This window comes from Astyanax mexicanus, chromosome 3, assembly GCF_023375975.1.
Source record: "Astyanax mexicanus isolate ESR-SI-001 chromosome 3, AstMex3_surface, whole genome shotgun sequence".
In the NCBI taxonomy this organism is placed as follows: Eukaryota; Metazoa; Chordata; class Actinopteri; order Characiformes; family Acestrorhamphidae; genus Astyanax; species Astyanax mexicanus.
The window spans coordinates 1,143,344-1,165,412 of NC_064410.1; the positions used below are offsets into that span (position 1 = coordinate 1,143,344).

Sequence of the window (22,069 nt, forward strand, 5' to 3'; positions counted from 1 at the left end):
AAAAAGTACTGTATTACTTTATTATTACTGTATAATTACTGTATTATTACTATATTATTACTGTATTATTACTGTATTACTTGTACAATCTCTCTCTCTCTCAATCCCTCTCTCAATCTCTCTCTCTCTCTCTTTCCCTCTCTCTTTATCAGTCCCTCTCTCTCTGTCTCTCAATCTCCCTCTCTTTCTCTCTCTCTCTATCTCAATCTCTCTCGATTCAAGTTAGCTTTATTAGCATGACTGTTTTAAAATCAACGTTGCTAAAGGACACAAATGTCAAAACTGTACATATAGTAAGACATTAATTAACATATTAACGGAAACATCAATTAAAAAAAAACAATGACAATAGTAACAGCAACAGTAATAACAACAATAATAACTGGAGTAATAATAATAATAATAGTTATATTAATTAAAATAATCAAGTATAATAATATTAACATAATAATACACTATTATTACTGTCCCCTCACAATAATACAAAAATACCAGCATTTTAATTCATTTAAAAATAAAAAATAGAAAGTTACTGTACTATAAAGTAAATTTTGTCACTATATGTATTTTTCACTCATTCTTCACTGATTATCTTTCCCCAGTTTAAGAGTCTGAAGGTGGAGGAGTACCGTCTGGCTCTGAAGAACCTGGAGCAGCACTATCAGGTGTTCATGAGGGACAGTCAGGACTCGGATCTGTTCGGAGCGGACGACCGCATGCAGGTGGAGAACGCCTACAGTAAATCCACCCAGCACTACGATAACCTGCTGCGCTCGGTGGAGCAAGGTGAGCTCCAGCTTCAGAACACTGTTTCTGATCCACCCCTCACACCTCAGCCCACCTGACCCCCTGTTTTTATTTAATCCCTACTTTTAATTTGCCTTTAAATCGATCTGATCATGTGGTTTTTATCCATACTGATCAGACGGTAACTCTACCATTCATCTTACAGAACCTCAGATCATCAGCTCCACACACAGTGATGCCGGTAAAGATTTCAGATTAAATATGAAACGTGTTTAACTGCATCATTATAATCATTATAATCATCATCCTAATCACCCTCACCTTCATGATCTGTGTCACGTCCTGTTCAGTCCTTTTTATCCTGTCTGCTTTTCATTTTCACCAATCTGCTCACCAGTCTTTAATCCGCTGTTGTGTGATTTAACGCAGTGTGCTCTGTGTACGTTTGTGCAGAAATTCACAGCTAAACTGCTTCTGATTTCTGCTGTCATTTTGTTATGCATGACTCCAGTGATAATTGTGAGCTTATTTGTTGCATTGGACAGACTATTTAAATTTCAATTGACATGCTGGATATAATGCAGTTGGCTGACACTTAGATTATCATTCTTGTTGAATACATTGATTATCATAATGATCTAAGGATAGCTGGTTCAAATTTTGGATCATGCTGTTTGGTATCAGCAGCCGGAGTCAGAGAGAGCACAATTGGCCATTTAAAAAAATAGCCTAAGAATGCAAAGAAAGCATTGTTTTATTCTTTTTAAGTTGTTTCGTTGATGAATGTAGTTTTTTGGGGCGACAAATGGTCTCAGATGTTTCTCTTTTCCTGAATTCTACCAAAATTAACAAATTGTGTTTTAAAGATTTGTGATGCTGTGAATTGTTTTCTAAAGCACTATTTCTCATCCTGGTCCTGGTTTCCTCCAGCCCTACACATTTTATTGCTTTCTAGTGTCAGAGAGCCTATTTAATAGTGGGATTTATTATGGATCATTACAGATACTTTTTTTGCCGTAAAAGTACCAAGTAGTCATGCAATTAGGAAAAATAAAATCCTGTATAGAATTAAAGGATGCATGAGGATGACTATCATTAATCATTATTTTATAATAGCATCACAGATCCTCTGAATTTAATCGAAACCCAAACGTGGGTTTTATATGTTTTCTGGCCGTCCAGACTATCTAATATCTATCCAGCGGTCTAAAGCGCTGGCATTATGAGCAGGAGGTCGCAGGTTCGAATCCCGCTCATGCAGCTTTACCATCAAGCTGCCGGCGCTCAGAGGGAGCACAGTTGGCCCTGCTCCCTCCGGGTGGGTACAGTAGATGGCGCTCTCTCCCCACATCACTCCTAGGGTGATGTCTGCAGTGCAGGGCGTCTGTGAGCTGATGTATCAGAACCGAGTCGCTGCGCTTTCCTCCGAGCGTTAGCGCTGTGATGCTGCTTGGCAATGCTGCATCAGCAGCAGCTTGTAAAGAAGCGGTGGCTGGCTTCACATATATCAGAGGAGGCACCCTCCTGGTGTATTGGGGTATTACCGGGTAATTGGCCGTGTAAATTGGGGAGAAAATGGGAAAAATTTGAAATAAAATTATGTAAAAAAGTAGGTTTTATACTTCTGCTTATGATCTCGTCTCCGAACACACCTTATTCAACTAACTAATTAATCACTTAATTAACATCTCGAGAGTTCTGTCAGGACCAAGGCTGAGAAACACTGCTCTAAAAAATTAAAATAAATAATCTCAGAGCTTCAGTCTGTTCTGTTCCCTTTCCTTCCTTATTTTTGGTGTATTTGTAATGATCTGTATCTCAGATTTAGAATATAAACCCAATATATAACAGGCATGATCTCATCACCTCCACAGGAGAGCAGGGTGAGTCTGAGTGTAAGACCTACATCACTCAGATTAAGAACCTGAGGCTGAAGCTGGAGAGCTGCGAGTCCCACATGATCGGTCGCCTCCGGCAGGCGGTGGATAAGGAGCCGCTGAAATCCTGCACCCAGAGAACCACCGAGCAGAAGGTGTGGTACACTACAGGTCTTATATTACACCCTGTGCAAGATCGTGATCCAGATGCACATTGCTATCTTTGCTATCATTGCTATCTTTCCTCCCGATGCATAAATGAATCTGTAATTGTGTCTCATTTTGAACAGAAGATGCAGATTGAGCTGGACGGGATTAAGAAGGATCTGGATTCGGTGGTGAAGCAGAGTGAAGCAGCTCTGGTCTCTTCTCAGCAGTGCAGCTCTGCTCCGGCTCTGAGGGCTGAACTCGACATCACCCTCAGGAAGATGGAGCACGTTTACAGCCTGTCCTCCGTCTACCTCGACAAGTCAGTCTTTATACCTTTCATTTATACAAATACTCCTTTAATTCAGCTTAGACCAGTTTAGTGTGCATCAAAGGCACACTATTAAATAGTATTTATGTGTTTAAATATGTCAAAGAAATAGAAGCACTTTTAAAGGAAAGTGTCGGATTGCAAATTGAATCGCTTTTTAAAAGAAAGATCAATCAATCAATCAATCAATCAATCAACCAATCAATCAAACAAACTTTATTTCCACTCGGTAATACATTAAGGATAACCCTCAATTGCAAAATTACACACGCACATGGCGCACCTGCATAGCTAAGATAGGATTGGACGTCTGACTGTTGACTGTTGTCAGGGTTTAAATCAGCCAGTGGAGCTCCTGTGTTTTCCTCTGCCAAGATAGCAATACACCAGAAATGTACTGTACCTAAACACACATCATTTCCAGACCACCATGCCCATCAGTGTAGATATATTCAGAAGCACCGTTGCTATTTAAAACATGCAGATGCAAGGGGATAAAAATATTTTTTGACACTAAGTGTAAAATGACAAATCTTTGCATTCTTTTATCATTTTTTTCTATTCAATAAACATTTTCCAAACTGACGCTACACCAATCTTTTCATCCTGCAGGTTAAAGACGATAGACTTGGTAATACGCAGAACACAAGGAGCTGAAGACGTCCTCAGAAAGTATGAAAACCAGCTGCGTGACGTCCAGAAGATTCCTGCAGACGAGAAGGAGGTGGAGGCCAGCCTCGCACAGCTGAAGGTGCTTCTGAACTTTTATTAATTTAACTAAATCAAATTAAATAAATTCTAATTAAATTTCAGGTTATACAGGACTTTCAGTTTAGTTCTCCAGCACTGAGAATGGAACAGTATTAGCATTAGCCACTGTAGCCTGAAATCTGTGTAGATTAACATCCAGCGCTCATTTGACTTTAAAAGAAAGTCTGTTTTTAATTACAGTTTTGTTTACTTAGCTTAGCTTTACTTAACTTAAGTAAAGTGGTAAAGCGCTAAAACGGTTTATACGCGGGACAAACTGCTAGCTAATAACGCCCTGGCTTACCAGAACACTTTAGCATCTCCAGCCTTAGTGCTGGAGAAATTCGGGATCTAAGATTACTGTAAATAAGCGGAAGTGCTTTATTCACACAAATAAACAGTTTTCAGGAGAGAAATCTGTGCAGATTAACATCCAGCACTCGTTTAACTTTAAAAGAAAGTATTTTTTCATTACAGTTTTGTTTACTTAGCTTAGCTTTACTTAACTTAAATAAAGTGTCTTTATAGTGTCTCTTAAAATGCGCCTTATAATCCAGTGCACTTTATAGTGCGAAAAATACTATATTATGTACATGATAAAAAATTAGTGTTTTTAATAATTTATTTATTATATCACCAGAAACTGCGCTCTGAAGCTGAGGGTGAGCAGCCGACGTTCGATCGTCTGGAGGCGGAGCTTCAGGACGCCGTGTCGGTGAACGAGCGGATGTCCCGCGTGCACAGTGAGCGTGACAGTGAGCTGGATCACTATCAGCAGCTGGTGGGGGGTCTGAGGGAGCGCTGGCAGGCCGTGTTGGTTCAAATGGACCTGCGGAGGCGGGAGCTGGAGCTGCTGGGTCGGCAGATGCAGGCGTACAGGCAGAGCTATGATTGGCTGATCCGCTGGACTGCAGACGCCAAACAGAGACAGGAGAAGATCCAGACCGTGCCGATCAGAGACACCAAGACCCTTAAAGAACAGCTGACCCAGGAGAAGGTACTGGATCATGAGGACGGGACTGGGTCCTGATCATACAGTAAATTTATATGCTTAATAAAGAGTGTATTAAAAGAGGATTGAGGAGAGTTTAAAAAAATGTATTAAAGTGATGAAAATCTTATTTTTGAAGGAGATCTGTTCAAGTCGGCACCACATTTCCATTTTCTATTCTTACATACTAATTACATATTATTTATTAAAAAAAACTATATTTTTGAGTTTCGAGGCTCAAATTCCAACTTTTACTGTAAGTTTGAAAGAAAGTCAATAACAGTTGAGCCAACTAGATTTTTTTTAGTTTAAAGTAGTTCAATATTTAAAAGGTATAATGACATTAAATATTAAGTCTCACCAATTAAAAAAACAAAAACAAAAAAAAAACAAAGAAAACAAAAAGTTCATATTCATAAAGTACATTTAAGAGTTCAGAAATCAACATTTGGTGGAATAACCCTGGTTGTTTTTTAATAGTTTTTTTCATGCATCTTGGCATCATGTTCTCCTCCTCCACCAGTCTTACACACTGCTTTTGGATAACTTTATGCTGCTTTACTCCTGGTGCAAAAATTCAAGCAGTTCAGTTTGGTGGTTTGATGGTTTGTGGTCATCCATCTTCCTCCTGATTATATTTTATAGGTTTTTAATTTGGTAAAATCACTTTTTAAGTGGTCTCTTATTTTTCTCTGGAGCTGTATATTATGGTATTTATTAATTATAAGTGTTTTATATGGTGTTTGTTTGATTTATCAGAAACTCCTGGAAGAGATTGAGAAGAACAAAGACAAAGTGGACGAATGTCAGAAGTTTGCTAAAGCGTATATCGATGCAGTAAAGGTAAGTGTGCTCTTCCTCAGGTCTGTATATAAATGTGAATTTATTAGGGTTTTTATTCTAAACTGCATCGTTTTTAATGTTTTTCTTCAGGATTATGAGCTTCAGCTGGTCACATATAAAGCCTTAGTGGAGCCCATTGCTTCACCTCTAAAGAAAACCAAAATGGAGTCTGCATCAGACAACATCATTCAGGAGGTATTTTAGTTTTTAGCATACTTAATTGACTTTTAATAGACTTTAGTTAATTGTTTAATTGGATTGTTTCGATTCTGTTGCTCTAAATGTCTTAAATATGCTTTAACTGTGTGAATTATTCATTATTTTACAGTACGTCACTCTCAGAACTCGCTACAGCGAGCTGATGACTCTCACCACCCAGTATATTAAATTCATACTGGATACCCAGCGCCGCCTAGAGGACGAGGAGGTAAGAATCAAACGGTTAAAGTGGGGAAAGTATTTATTTTTTTTACATTACTCTGGTATTTTACTGTGTTTAAACCTGAAATACTCTGCAATACTCTTATGTAGTTTAATGTATGGACAATACACAGTGGTTTGCAAAAGTATTCATACCCCTAGAACTTTTTTTTTTTTCTTTTTTACATTTTGTCAACTTACAACCACAAACTTAAATGTATTTTATTGAGAACAAAACATTTTTTTTTTGCATCTTTCACTGCGCAAATACAGCTGCAGATCTTTTTGCGTTCGCAGCTTTGATCATCTAGAGCCTTTTTCTAGGGATTTTACTCCACTCTTCTTTATAAATCAGCTGAAGATCAGTCAGGTTGGATGGAGAGCGTTGGTCTGTGAACAGCAGTTTTCATGTCTCTCCACAGAAGATCAATGAGATTTAGGTCTTTAGGACTTTAACTGGATCATTCTAACACATGAATATTCTCTGATCTAAATCATTATAGCTCCACTGTAGCTCTGGCTGTATGTTTAGGGTCATCGTCTTGCCGGAAGGTCTCAAGTCTTTTACAGCCTCCAACAATTTATTTATCGCCATCCATCTTCCATCATCAAATCTGACCAGCTTCCCGGACTCTGTCCTCACAGCATGATGCTGCCACCACCATGTTTCACACTGAATCACATGCTGCAGGACTCTATTAACTAATTGAGTTTCACAATTCACAATTATGTGATACTTCGTGTTGATGTATCACTTAAAAGCTTAATAAAATACATTTAAATATGTGGATGTAAGGTGAGAAAATATGAAAAAGTTCAAGGGGTATGAATACTTTTGCAAGCCACTGTATAGAAAACATATTTTGTATTTTTTTGTATGTAAATCACAGGAGACACAATTTCAATGACAAGACTGCAGACTAAACACTCAGTTCTCTGTAAGATGGTTAGATTGTGGACGAGGTGCTCACCTGGATCACGAGTAATGCTAAATCCTAGTGGTGCAGCACATCTCATTCTCCCAACGATTCCCGTCCCTCATTATCTGTTTTACTGCTGTACGGATGATTTCTGAATTCTAAATCTCTGTCACAAGAAGAAGCTTGAGTGGGCGTTTTCACACCTGTAGTTTTCGTAGGTTTATTTGGTTCAGATCAGTTGATGAGTTTGTTAATATGGAGCATTTGGAGAATTACTACTTGGTTTGGTTTGTTTTCACACAGGCACAAACCAAACGAAACAAAATGCACAAACGCACTGATTGGTCAGAGCGCGGGAGCAAAAAGCTAAATTAAGCAAGAAAATTCTATGTTCAGCACATACAGCTCTGAAAATGAGAAAGCGCTTGTTCATAGGTGTGGTAGTTAATTTTCTGAATCATAAATCAGATTAAACTGCACCTGAACAGCCGTTTATCTCAAATTAATGAATATCTTGATCTATATAGAATAGTATATTTGTGTCACGCCTGGCATCTCTAGCTCAGCCTGCGATCTCTAGTCTCCAGACTACACTACCCAGAATGCACCATACACTGACATCATGCATTCACTTGATCGCTCCTGATCTCCTGAATACTAATCACACTCAGCTCACAGAGTAATCGTTTGTTTTGATAGTTTTTGATAGTTTTTGATAGTTGGATCGGATCTCCTCTCACGGGTCTTGTTACGGTTATTTTGGTCTGAAACCGAGTGCAAATACTGATTTTAAACCTGCTTAAAACGAACTGCACCAAAAATACAAACCAATTCCAGTCCAATTTTACCGAACCAAAAAGTAGTGCTGGTGTGAAAACGCCCTGAATTCACTGTAGAGATCCTTCAGCCTGAAGCAAACTCAGAAAACCACCACGAAAAAAAAGCATGCACTTTTACACCAGCAGAATGAATGCAAATGTAAAAACATGTTTAACCCTTTCACTCTCTGTTGCTTGAGCTCTTGATTTTTTTTTTGTACAGTAAGAGAATGCTTCAGGCTGATTATCACCCTTTCCCTCAGTTTCTGTTCTGAGAAGCACAGTTTTGGTTTACACCCTTTTTACTTTCTAACTTGCATTTCTGTTTGTTTGCTTCTCTATACTGCTTGCCAGTGCTTTATCATGATGAATGTTTATCATGTTTGGGCGATAATGAGGTAAATTCTCCACCACAGTGTCTCACTGTCACATTTTTTAATACCTCTATGCACGGCCATGTCTTACAAAACTAATCTAGTTTTATCTAGCCATAAAAAATTGCATTTATTTCCAGAAAAATGCAGCCTAGTCATTTTCCACAACGACATTCATCAGATGCATGTGATGCATTTTGCTGTGACACCAGTTCAACTCCCATGCATTATTTGCTGCATCACTAGACAGTAAACAAAATTATCACAGGATTTTAAAAAAAATGGCACAAAGCAAAATTTAGAACCAAATGAAGCGTTTTAAAAAATTGTATTTATATTTTTACGTTTGCATTTCTGCTATGCTTACTATTGATTTCTTTTTTTTTGCTTTTATTTTTACCTCTAAATATTCTCCCCCTAAAAACTGCACTGTATCAAATAAAAAACAGTATGTCTTTATAAAAACTAAATAGTTTTGATTACTAAAATGTATCTACATATAAGTGAGTCGGATGATGATTTCTGTGTTTTATTTTAAGGTTTTTTAAATCAGCGAAAATTAATAAAAATAGACAAATGTGAGACATTAAATAAAAAAAATAAAGTCTTTAGTCTTTAGTTTTAGTCTTAAAGTATTTATTGTGATAGCTTTGTTTGTAATAGTGACTGTTATTTTGACACAGTCTGTGAGGGTATATTTGTATTAGTGACTTTTATTTTGACATGGTGGGTCAATTAATGAATTGAATTAATGACGTTAATTTTCCAAAAAGGTCGGTTTGCATTAGTGACTTTTATTTTGAAGTAGTTTTTTTGTTGAATTAGTTGCGCTAATTTAGAAAAGGTCTCTTTGTTATTTTTTATTAGAGACTTTTATTTTGTGTTTCTGTGTGTTCATTCGGATTAGTTACTTTTATTTTGAAGTGGTCTTTTGATCATGTAAATTGTGCAAATTTTCAAAAGGTCGCTTTGTTAGTTGTGCTAGTGATGTTTGTGTTAAGAGGGTCTCTTTGTCTGTTTTTATTAGTGACTTTTATTTTTTCCACGCTGTTTTTAGGCATTTCTTAATGTCTTTCAGCCTAAAATCTGTTTTACGCATTGTATTATTTGCATTGTGAAAATCGTAGGGTCCTATAAAAGTAATACAAACAACTAATACGTATGAACGCACGGAAATAAGCAAAATAAAAGTCTCTAAAAAGTTTAAATCTAAAAACGAAAAATAAAAATACTTTTTTATCCTTTCTAAACCACAGTAAAGAGAAAATAAATAGAGTTCTAAAGTTTGGAATCATTTTAAGTAAATCATTTGGAGGCTTTATTTCTCAAGCCATTCCTAGGAGTAACACATCAATAGCATGATGCCATTCAGTATCTCAGTTGTTTATTGTGTTGTGAAGTGATTGTGTCTCATTCTGTGTTCCATACATTAAAATTAAATGCTTTTGTGTAAACTAATTTTTGTAACTCCTTAAAAAGTTGACAAAATAACCTGCTCATGTACTTATCTTTATGTACATACATGTGTCTGTAAGTACAGTCTAAACCAATGTACCATATTTTTCGGACTATAAGGTTTATAAGGATTATAAGGCGACATAAACAAAACTATATTCTTAATAAAACACATTTTATTTTAAAGTCAAACGAGAGCTGGATATTAATGTACACAGATTTCTCTCCTGAAAACTGTTTATTTGGGAGAGTAAAGCGCTTCTGAGTATCTATAGTAAGCTTAGATTCACAATATTTTTTCTAAAGGAGAGTTTTCAGTAAAGTTTCTCCAGCACTAAGGCTGGGTGCAGCAGCATTAGCATTAGCTGCTAAATGTAGCACTAGCGGGATGTAAATCTAAACGTCGGATAGCACTAAACTGAGGAACCCTGAGTGTTCCAGTAACCAAGGGCACTATCAGCTATCAGCGGTTCATCCCACATAGCTACAGTTCAAAATGCTGATTGGAAGAATTTACACATAAGTCGTATTGTCGATTTTTTAAGTGCGCCTTAAGTCCGAAAAATACGGTAACGTCTAACCTCAAATACTTAACCCTGCCTCACATTTCCCTTACTATTCCCTCCACTAATACAGAAAGCAACGGAAAAGCTTAAGGAAGAAGAGAGGAGAAAGATGGCGGAGATGCAGGCCGAGTTAGAAAAGCAAAGGCAGCTAGCAGAATCTCACGCCAAGGCCATCGCCAAAGCAGAGCAAGAGGCTGAGGAGCTGAAGCTGAAGATGAAAGAGGAGGTCAGCAAAAGACAAGTGGTTGCTGTCGATGCAGAAAAACAGAAGCACAACATTCAGCAGGAGCTTCACGAACTCAAGAACCTCTCAGAGCAGGAGATTAAGTCCAAAAGCCAGCAGGTAGAAGAGGCCCTGCAATACCGCACCAAGATCGAAGAGGAGATCCACATAATCCGACTCCAGCTGGAGACGACGGTAAAGCAGAAGATTATGGCTGAAGGTGAACTCAAGCAGCTCAGAGATAAAGCAGCGGAAGCTGAAAAACTAAGAAAGGCTGCCCAGGAAGAAGCAGAGAAACTTAGGAAGCAAGTGAACGAAGAGACCCAGAAAAAACGCAAAGCAGAGGAAGAGCTTAAACTGAAATCTGAGGCAGAGAAAGAGGCAGCAAAGCAAAAGCAAAAGGCACTCGAGGATCTGAAGACATTCAAGGCTCAAGCGGAGGAAGCTGAGAGGAGGATGAAGCAGGCTGAGCTGGAAAAGGAGAGGCAGATCAAGGTTGCAGAGGAGGTGGCACAGAAGAGCGTTGCCACAGAACTTCAGAGTAAGTGTCTGTCGTTTGACGAAAAAGCGACAAAGCTTGAAGAGTCTCTGAAACAAGAGCAAGGGACTGTTATTCAGCTTCAAGAGGAGGCAGACCGACTCAAAAGGCAACAGGCTGAAGCAGATAAGGCAAGAGAAGCAGCTGAGAAAGAGCTGGAGGTATGGAGACAGAAAGCGAACGAGGCTCTTCGTTTGAGGCTCCAGGCAGAGGAGGAAGCCCACAAGAAGAGTGCAGCTCAAGAAGAAGCAGAGAAGCAGAAGGAAGAAGCGAAACGTGAGGCTAAAAAGAGGGCGAAAGCAGAGGAGGTTGCTCTGAAACAGAAGGAAACTGCAGAGAAGGAGCTCGAAAAGCAAAGGAAGGATGCTGAAGAAACCGCTCAACAGAAACTTGTAGCAGAACAGGAGCTGATCCGTTTGCGACTAGACTTCGATCACGCCGAGCAACAGAGAACGCTGCTCGACAGTGAACTCCAGCGCCTCAAGAATGAAGTGAACACAGCCGTGAAACAGAAAGAGCAACTAGAGGAGGAGCTTTCTAAAGTAAGGAAGGAGATGGAGGTCCTCATGCAACTGAAATCTGATGCTGAGAAAGAGTCCATGTCAAGCACAGAAAAAAGCAAGCGCTTCCTCGAATCCGAGGCAGCCAAGATGAGGGAACTTGCCGAGGAGGCGGCAAAACTTCGGGCAGTCGCTGAAGAAGCGAAGAAGCAGAGAAAGGTTGCAGAGGATGAAGCAGCTCACCAGAGAGCTGAAGCTGAGAGGATCCTCAAAGAGAAGCTCGCTGCCATCAACGAAGCGACTCGTTTGAAAACCGAGGCTGAGATCGCTCTGAAAGAGAAGGAAGCTGAGAATGAGCGTCTCAGGAGGAAGGCTGAGGATGAAGCCTATCAAAGGCAGGTTCTTGAGGACCAAGCAACTCAGCATAAGCAAGATATCGAGGAAAAGATCGGCCAGTTGAAGAAGTCCTCTGATGCAGAGTTGAAGAGGCAGAAAACAATCATTGAAGAAACACTGAGGCAGAAGAAGGTGGTTGAAGAGGAGATTCACATCCTGAAAATCAACTTCCAAACCGCCTCAACAGGAAAACAGGAGCTTGACCTTGAGCTGAACAAGCTAAAGAGCCTCGCCGATGATGCTCAGAAGAGCAAAGCGCAAGCAGAAAAGGAGGCAGAGAAGTTCAGAAAACTGGCTCTAGAGGAAGAGAAAAAGAGAAAAGAAGCAGAAGAGAAGGTAAAACGGATTGCAGCCGCAGAAGAAGAAGCGGCGAGACAGTGCAAAGCTGCTCAACAAGAAGCTGAGCGCCTTAAAAAGAAAGCAGAGGAGGCTAAACAGCAAAAGGTCAATGCTGACAAAGAAGCTGAGAAACAGATCATTATAGCACAGGAAGCTGCCCAAAAGTGTACGGCCGCTGAGCAGAAAGCCCAGGATGTCCTCGGTAAACAAAAAGAGGACAGTCTGGCTCAAACGAAGCTGAAAGAGGAGTATGAGAAGGCAAAGAAATTGGCAGAAGAGGCAGAAAAAGCCAAAGAAAAGGCTGAAAAAGAGGCGGCTCTGCTTCGGCAAAAAGCAGAAGAGGCCGAGCGTCAAAAGCAAGCCGCTGAAGCTGAAGCCGCTAAACAGTCCAAGGCACAGGAGGATGCTGAGAAACTTAGGAAAGAAGCTGAAACAGAAGCTGCCAAACGTGCCAAAGCAGAAGCAGCAGCACTAAAACAGAAGAAGCAGGCTGATGCAGAGATGGCCAAGCATAAGGAGCTTGCTGAGACCACCTTGAAGCAGAAGTCTACGGTTGAGCAAGAGTTAGCGAAGGTTAAGCTTCAGCTTGAGGAGACAGACAAACAGAAATCTGTGTTGGACGAGGAACTGAAACGACTGAAGGATGAGGTCGGCGATGCTGTCAAGCAGAAAGCTCAGGTGGAAGGTGAGCTCTCTAAAGTGAAGAGCCAGATGGAGGAGCTAATCAAATTAAAGGTCAAAATTGAGGAGGAAAACAAGCGACTTATGAAGAAAGATAAGGATAACACAAAGAAATTGCTTGAGGAAGAGGCTGAGAATATGAAGAAACTAGCTGAGGATGCAGCTCGGCTTAGTGCTGACGCTCAAGAAGCTGCAAGACTGAGGCAGGTCGCAGAGTCCGATCTCGCCCAACAAAGGGAGCTGGCTGAAAAGATGCTTAAGGAGAAGATGTTAGCCATTCAGGAAGCAACCAAACTAAAAGCTGAAGCTGAATTGCTCCAAAAGCAGAAAGACCAGGCTCAAGAAGAGGCTCAAAAACTGCTAGAGGCCAAAAAGGAGATGCAGCAGCGTTTAGAGAAAGAGACAGAGGGCTTCCAGAAGTCTTTAGAAGCAGAACGTAAAAGGCAGGAGGAAGTTACTGCTGAAGCCGAGAAGCTAAGGACCAGGGTGACCCAGCTAAGCGATGCACAATCGAAAGCAGAGAAAGAAGCTAAACAATTCAAGGAACAAGCTGAAGAAATCAGAGCACGTTTGAGTGAAACTGAGCAGCAAACCTCTGAAAAATTCACAGCTGTGAAGAAACTGGAAGCAGAGAGGCAGCAGAGCAGTAAAGAAGCAGAAGATCTGCGCAAAGCAATTGCTGAACTTGAAAAGGAAAAGGAGAAACTGAAAAAGGAGTCAGTGGATTTGCAGAATAAAGCAAAAGAGGTATTGTATTGTAGCACCCCAGGAATACTAACTTCCCTGAAAATAACCATAACCCTATCCAGTAACTATATTAAAACGAAAAAGTCTCAATCACTAGCAACATGGTCATATAATTTATTTCTTTTTATTCTTCTTTTTCTACCTGTAGTAAATGTATATTTATATATACAATTGCATGTACTGTAAACAACTTCTATATAATGCATGTGATAGATTAGCTATTCCAACATCCAATTTACTATTACCAATATACATTTTATAGACTCTGTTGTTTTTGTATGCTGTATTTGTGGAATTATTAATGCAATGTTTCTGTTTAATCATAGATGGCCAGTGCCCAACAGGAGCAGATTCTTAAAGAAACAACAGTGCTTCAGAAGACATTCTTTACAGAGAAAGAAACCCTGCTGAAAAAGGAAAAGGCAATTGAGGATGAGAAGAAGAAGTTGGAGAAACAATTCGAGGATGAGGTGAAGAAAGCCAAAGCTCTTAAAGACGAACAGGAGAAACAGAAGAAGCAGATGGAGGAAGAGAAAAAGAAGCTTCAGGCCATCCTGGATGCTGCAGTCAAAAAGCAGAAGGATGCCGAGGAGGAGATGCTCGCCAAGCAAAAAGAGATGGCGGAGCTAGAAAAGAAAAGACAAGAGCAAGAAAAGCTCATGGGTGAGGAAAACAAGAAATTACGAGAAAAGCTTCAACAGCTCCAAACAACTCCAAAACCTGCCACTTGCCAAACAAAGGAAATCGAAATACAAACCGACAAAGTTCCTGAAGATGATTTGGTTACAGCAACAGTGCAGGAAACAACTAAGAAAGTTTTCAATGGCTCCACAGAGGTCGATGGCGTAAAGACAAATGGAGAATCACCACTTTCGTTTGACGGAATCCGAGAGAAGGTCCCTGCCAGCAGGCTGAACGAAATCGGTGTGCTGAATAAAAAGGAATTTGACAAACTTAAAAAAGGCAAGACAACAGTGCAAGAGCTCAGCAAATTGGACAAAGTCAAGATGTGTCTGAAAGGTGGTGACTGCATTGCTGGGGTAATAGTTGAACCCAACCAAAAAATGAGCATCTATCAGGCTTTGAAGGAAAAGAAAATTTCACCTAGTACAGCTACGATGCTCCTAGAAGCTCAAGCAGCATCTGGATACATGATTGATCCCGTCAGGAACCGAAGACTCTCTGTGAGTGAGGCTGTGAAGGAATCCATTGTTGGGCCTGAACTTCACACATCGTTGCTCTCTGCTGAAAGGGCTGCAACTGGTTTCAAAGATCCTTTCACCGGACAGCAGATCTCACTGTTTGAAGCAATGAAAAAGGGTCTGATTTCAGAAGACCAAGCAGCTAAACTTCTCGATGTTCAGATTGCAACTGGCGGCATAATTGATCCAGTAAACAGTCACCGTGTTCCCGTCCAAGCAGCTTGTAAACAAGGTCTGCTGGATGAGGACCTTAATAAAGTCTTGTCCAATCCTCCAGATGATAAGAAACCATTCAGTGATCCCAGCACACAAGAAAACCTCACTTATGCTCAACTACTCAGCAGATGCCAAGCGGATCCTGAGACAGGTCTTCCACTTCTACCTGTTACAGAGGCAGCATCGGCCGTGGAAAAGACTTACACAGATGAGGAAACTAAGGATGCACTCAGTAAAACAAACATTTTAGTGCCATTTGGAAGATTCAAAGGCAAGACAGTGACCATTTGGGAAGTGATCAATTCTGAATACTTCACTGAAGACCAAAGGAGAGATCTCATTCGGCAGTATAAGTCGGGCAAAATTACAGTTGAGAAAATCATAAGGATTGTGATAACTGTTGCTGAGGATAAAGAGAAGAACAAAGAACCTTCGTTTGATGGTTTAAGGTCACCTGTTCTTGCATCTGAGCTCCTGGATTCTAAGATCATTAACAAGAATTTATTCAATGAGTTGCATAATGGAAAGACATCTGTTAAAGAAGTGTCTGAGATGGAGCCTGTCAAGAAAGCTTTAAAGGGAACAAACAGTATTGCTGGAGTGTTCGTTGAGTCAACTAAAGAGAAACTTCCAGTGTACGAAGCCATGAAGAAGAACATGCTAGGAGCAGAGGCTGCACTGCACCTCCTAGAAGCCCAAGCCGGAACTGGCTTCATAATCGATCCAGTGAAAAACCAAAAGCTCACTGTTGACGATGCTGTTAAATCTGGGATCGTTGGTCCAGAGCTGCATGAGAAATTGCTGTCTGCTGAAAGAGCAGTATGTGGATACAAGGATCCATACACTGGGAAAACTGCATCCCTGTTTGAGGCGATGGAGAAGGGCCTCATTAACAGCGATCAGGGTATCCGACTACTTGAGGCCCAGCTTGCGACGGGAGGAATCATCGACCCGGTGAAAAGTTATCGACTTCCTCAGGATGTTGCTTACAGACGTGGCTTTTTCAGTGAGGAAATGAACAAGAGCTTAAGCAGTCCGTCTGAATCTAATAAAGGTTTCTTCGAGCCCAACTCCAAGGAGAATGTTCCCTATGCACAGCTTCTGAAAAAATGCATCACCGATAAAGAAACAGGCCTCCCACTTCTGCCACTCTCAGATAAAGCTATCAAATCCACTGAATCAGATGTGCTCCTGGACGTTCAAACCAAAGAAGCATTAAACAAGGCAACAATGGAGTTGCACAGTGGACCCTTCAAAGGAAGAAAGGTCACGATCTGGGAGATAATCAACTCTGAATACGTAACAGAAGAACAAAGAATTGAAATACTGCGACAGTACAGATCAGGAAAAGTCACAATTGAAAAGATCATTACGATTGTGATATCCATGGTTGAAGAAAAGGAGATGAAAAAGCAGGAAGATAACTTTAATGGTTTTAGAGGACCTGTTACTGCGACCTCCTTGTTCGAATCCAAAATCATTGACAAGGCAATGTATGATCAGCTCCAACAAGGGAAAAAGAAGCCGAAAGACATTGGTGAAATTGAATCGGTTAAGAAGTACTTGAGAGGATCAGAAAGCATTGCTGGAGTGTTGGATGAAAAGTCTAAAGAGAAGTTCAGCATCTATCAGGCAATCAAACAGAAATTGCTGACACTAAACACAGGCCTTTCCCTGCTGGAAGCCCAAGCAGCAACTGGGTTTATGGTGGATCCAGTCAGGAATCAGCGATTTACAGTAGATGATGCTGTGAAAGCTGGCCTAGTTGGACCTGAACTTCATGAAAAACTTCTGTCTGCAGAGAAGGCTGTAACTGGTTACAAAGATCCATACACTGGTAACAACATTTCACTGTTCCAAGCAATGCAAAAAGAGCTTGTTCTTAGGGAACATGCTGTCCCTCTTCTGGAAGCCCAAGAGGCCACTGGTGGGATAATTGATCCAGTGAATAGCCATCGTATCCCTACTGAGATCGCCATACAGCGAGGATACCTAAACAAGCAGTTGTCCAAGGCTTTCAGTGATCTTTCAGATGATGTCAAAGGCTTCAATGACCCAAACAAAGACGAGAGCGTCACCTACAAACAGCTGATCGATCAATGCAAGAAAGACCCAGAATCTGGTATTTTGCTCCTACCACTTTCTAAAGCTGAAGTTGCAAAAGAAGTTGAGAAGTCTTACACTTATTCTGAAGAGCAAGCACAGACAGACTTGGCTAGCACACAAATAGACCTACCTCACAAAGACTTTGCAGGAAAGCAGATGAGTTTATGGGAAGTCTTGTCCTCAGATATGCTTCCACAAGAAGATAGAAGAAGGCTTATCGAACAGTACCGGTCAGGAAAACTCACTAGGGAAAGAATGATCATCATCATCATCGAAATCCTTGAGCATAGAGAAATCATTAAAACCGAGCAGAGTATGCTATGTGACGTAATCAGACGCAGAGTTACAATTGAAGAGCTGTACAGTTCACGAATAATAGACCTTGAAACGTACAATCTTCTTAAACAAGGCAAGAAAACCATTCGTGAGGTCATGGAGATGACAACTGTCAAGCAGTACCTCTTCGGCACAGGCAGCGTCGCTGGAGTGCTCTCGGACGACTTCGCCAAAGTTAGCATTTACAACGCCATGAAAAGAGGCATTATCAAGCCAGATGTTGCTATCGACTTGCTGGAGGCACAAGCAGCAACAGGATTTATCGTTGATCCTGTGAAACATGAATTGCTGACAGTTGACGAGGCTGTCCGTAAAGGTCTAGTTGGCCCAGAACTTCATGACAAGCTCTTGTCTGCGGAGAGGGCAGTCACAGGGTATAAAGATCCATATAGTGGTAAAGTCATTTCCCTGTACCAAGCCATGAAGAAGGATCTGATTCCTGAAGACTATGCATTAAAACTCCTCGAGGCTCAGCTTGCAACTGGAGGCGTAATGGATCCTGAGTACAATTTCCACCTCCCATCTGATGTCGCAATGCAACGTGGCTACATCAACAAAGAAACAGCTGAGAGACTAACAGATCCCAGTGGAGACGTCAAAGATTTTACTGATCCGACCGCAGATGAAAAGCTGTCTTATTCCCAACTCCTTAAGCGATGCAAAGTTGACAAAGAAAGTGGCCTGCATTTGCTGTCCCTCGCAGACAAGCAACTGACAATAAAGGGTCTCAGAAAGCAAATTACGATAGAGGAACTCCTGCGCTCGCAGATTATTGATCAGAAGACTTACACAGAGATCCTGGAAGGTATTATCTCAATAGAAGACATCCGCAAAGATCTGAAGAAATATCTTGAAGGAACAAGCTGCATTGCAGGGGTGTACGTTGAGGCTTCCAAAGACCGCCTGTCGATTTACCAAGCCATGAAGAAGAACATGATCCGACCAGGAACTGCTTTTGAGCTGCTGGAAGCGCAAGCAGCCACGGGATATGTCATTGATCCTATTAAAAACCTGAAATTGACTGTCAATGAAGCTGTAAAAATGGCGGTTGTTGGACCAGAGTTTAAAGACAAGCTTCTCTCTGCTGAACGAGCTGTGACTGGATACAAAGATCCTTACTCTGGGAAGATCATTTCCCTGTTCCAGGCCATGAAGAAGGGTCTGATCCTGAAAGACCACGGTATTCGTCTTCTGGAGGCTCAGATTGCCACAGGCGGAATCATTGATCCTGAGGAGAGTCATCGCCTTCCGGTAGAAATGGCGTACAAGCGTGGCCTCTTTGATGAGGAGATGAATAGTATTCTCACTGATCCCTCTGATGACACTAAAGGGTTCTTTGATCCGAACACTGAGGAGAATCTGACTTACCTTCAGTTGATGGAGCGATGCATGACTGATCCCGAAACAGGACTTGCTCTATTACTGATGAAAGAGAAGAAGCGCGAGCGAAAGACATCGTCCAAGTCATCGGTACGCAAGCGCAGAGTCGTGATTGTAGACCCAGAAACTGGGAAAGAGATGTCTGTTTATGAGGCATACCGCAAAGGGCTCATTGATCATCAGACGTATATGGAGCTTGCAGAGCAAGAATGCGAATGGGAAGAAATTACCATCTCATCATCCGATGGCGTCGTCAAGTCCATGATCATCGACAGAAGGTCTGGACGCCAGTACGACATTGACGATGCCATTACTAAGGGTCTCATTGACCAGTCTGCTTTAGATCAGTACCGTGCAGGAACCCTGTCCATTACAGAGTTTGCGGACATGCTGTCTGGCAACATGAGCGGCTTCCGATCACGTTCGTCATCCGTTGGCTCTTCCTCTTCCTTTTCCATGAGCCCAGCTCCATCCATTAGAACCCCAGCAACCACCTGGAATGACCCAACTGAGGAAACTGGACCAGTGGCTGGAATCCTTGATACAGATACTCTAGAGAAGGTGTCGGTCACGGAAGCCATGCATCGGAATCTGGTGGATAACATCACTGGCCAAAGGCTTCTCGAAGCACAAGCATGCACCGGAGGCATCATTGACCCAAATACTGGAGAAAAGTTCACCGTTGCCGATGCTATGAACAAAGGACTTGTGGACAAGATCATGGTCGATCGCATCAACCTAGCACAGAAAGCCTTCCAGGGATTTGAAGATCCAAGAACCAAAACCAAGATGTCCGCCGCTCAAGCCTTAAAGAAGGGTTGGCTGTACTATGAGGCTGGCCAGCGCTTTCTCGAAGTCCAGTATTTGACAGGTGGCTTAATCGAACCTGAGGTTGCTGGCAGAGTGCCGCTGGATGACGCCGTAAAGAAAGGCACCCTTGATGCTCGCACGGCGCAGAAACTGCGAGATGTTAGCGGATACTCAAAATATCTCACGTGCCCGAAAACAAAGCTGAAGATATCTTATAAAGACGCCATGGAGAGAAGCATGATCGAGGAAGGCTCTGGCTTGCGTCTGCTGGAAGCGTCCTCCCAGTCCAGCAAAGGCCTTTACAGCCCGTACAGCATCAGTGGCTCTGGATCCACCTCAGGTTCCAGGTCTGGCTCCAGAACCGGTTCTCGATCTGGCTCAAGGCGAGGAAGCTTTGATGCTACAGGCTCTGGGTTTTCCACGACTTTCTCCTCAACTTCTTACGGATCTCCGAGCTACGGACGGCGATACGGAACAGGGGAGCAGAGTGATCTGAACGTGGATCAACTAAGAAACCTTCTAACAGCTTTAACACTAAGCAGAAACTGTTCTTCTGAAGAAAAAGTCTCGCTTTCTCAACAACCACAGTGCTCTTTAGTTGCTTAATAATAATAATTTGATTTGAACAAAAAACATACAAAAATATAAGAGACATCTGCTCTGCATTTGGTTGCTATAAGGCTTTATGGCTTAATGGAAAATATCGCAAAGTTCTGCTGATTTTATTTCGAATGTATTTGTTTTTTATTTATAAATGATATCTCATATAAGTACATAGCTATAAAAAATACAATATAATTTACTTCACACAAGATCATCAACAAAAAATATACATACTTTTTTGTTATTACAATATATATTTTTTTGCTATTACCTGCTAATACTGCATACTGTTATCAGTATTATAAACTGCTTCTATTATTAATTTTGTATTAATGTATTATTCCTTTATTATGCCTTAACTCCACTTCATGTGGTATACTATAAAACATTTTATTCAGTTTATTGTCTTTATTTGAATGCTACAAAGGAAAGTAAAGAAAAAAAGGAGTATAAGTATAAGTAAAAGTAAGAATTTATTGTGGTATTCTAATTTCCGTTTGTGTACATATCTCTTATTTGGAAATATATGATATATATAGATGATTGATGAGAAAAAGAAGGGCTGGTAACCATCTGCAGAGCAGATCGAGAAATCTATATACAATTAAAGCAAAATGAGCACACGAAGAAACAACAGCGCTACAGAAACCCACCTATGGCAGCACTGCCATTTTGCATATTTTTGCCTATAAATACATTTTTTTCATTTTTTAAAATGAAACAATAATGCCCCGCCTTTCAAGAGGAATATATTGGATATATTGATCACTCACCAATCATCCCAGAAAACCCACAATGGACAAATATATACAAATATACATATATGAAACTCCAGAAGATGGCACTAGAGTACCTTCAAAAGACAAAAGACACCCACGCTCCCCCACCCTGAGGCTCTTCATATATCTATATATGTCTTCTTCTGTTCCTGTCTCCTGACTCGTCTCCCAAAGTCTCTCAGAGTGAACAACAGTTCAGCCTCAGCCTCAACAGATATCTGCAATCAATATATATTGTAAGTGTGTCTATATTACTATTATTATCCATATATTTTATTGCATTTTATTAAATTCATTCAAAGCTATTCTTCTAAAAATCTGTATTTTGAGATGTTACACCCGATGACGTAAGATTGCAAGATTCAAACCTGTAATTTTTATAAAATTATATCTGTTTATTGTGTTTATTAGGGGTGTAAATCGTAAGATTCATTTATTATGATAAATTTCGATAACTTAAACTTAAATACAGCTCTGGAAAAGATTAAGAGAGCACTTCAGTTTCTGAATCAGTTTCTCTGATTTTGCTATTTATAGGTTTATGTTTGACTAAAATGAACATTGTTGTTTTATTCTATAAACTACAGACAACATTTCTCCTAAATTCTAAAATATAAAAATATTGTCATTTAGAGCATTTATTATTTATTTTCAGAAAATGAAAAATGGCAGAGCTTTCAGACATCAAGTAATGCAAATAAAACAAAAGTTCATATTCATAAAGTTTTAAGAGTTCAGAAATCAATTCAATATTTGGTGGAATAATCCTAATGGTTTTTAATCTCATTTTTTTTTATGCATCTTGGCATCATGTTCTCCTCCACCAGTCTTACACACTGCTTTTGGATAACTTTATGCTGCTTTACTCCTGGTGTAAAAATTCAAGCAGTTCAGTTTGGTGGTTTGATGGTTTGTGATCATCCATCTTCCTCTTGATTATATTCCAGAGCTTTTCAATTTGGTAAAATCAAATA

At 40.4% G+C, this 22,069-nt stretch overlaps 1 protein-coding gene across 25 annotated transcripts in view; it reads left to right on the forward strand.

The window, feature by feature from the left end:
- pleca (plectin a) overlaps positions 1 to 22,069 on the forward strand; it is a 153,953-nt gene that overhangs the window by 130,564 nt on the left and 1,320 nt on the right. For 22 of the 25 annotated variants that reach the window (XM_049476029.1, XM_049476032.1, XM_049476030.1 and 19 more), the window contains 11 exons: positions 603 to 786; positions 953 to 988; positions 2,622 to 2,779; positions 2,915 to 3,093; positions 3,715 to 3,853; positions 4,493 to 4,849; positions 5,603 to 5,686; positions 5,777 to 5,881; positions 6,015 to 6,113; positions 10,310 to 13,663; positions 13,990 to 21,331. In XM_049476029.1, coding sequence (XP_049331986.1) covers positions 603 to 786; positions 953 to 988; positions 2,622 to 2,779; positions 2,915 to 3,093; positions 3,715 to 3,853; positions 4,493 to 4,849; positions 5,603 to 5,686; positions 5,777 to 5,881; positions 6,015 to 6,113; positions 10,310 to 13,663; positions 13,990 to 20,319 — 11,025 coding nt within the window. In that variant the 3' untranslated portion in view covers positions 20,320 to 21,331. The remainder of the gene's footprint in view (positions 1 to 602; positions 787 to 952; positions 989 to 2,621; positions 2,780 to 2,914; positions 3,094 to 3,714; positions 3,854 to 4,492; positions 4,850 to 5,602; positions 5,687 to 5,776; positions 5,882 to 6,014; positions 6,114 to 10,309; positions 13,664 to 13,989; positions 21,332 to 22,069) is intronic. The other 3 variants (XM_049476031.1, XM_049476034.1, XM_049476053.1) reach the window with 1 other exon arrangement.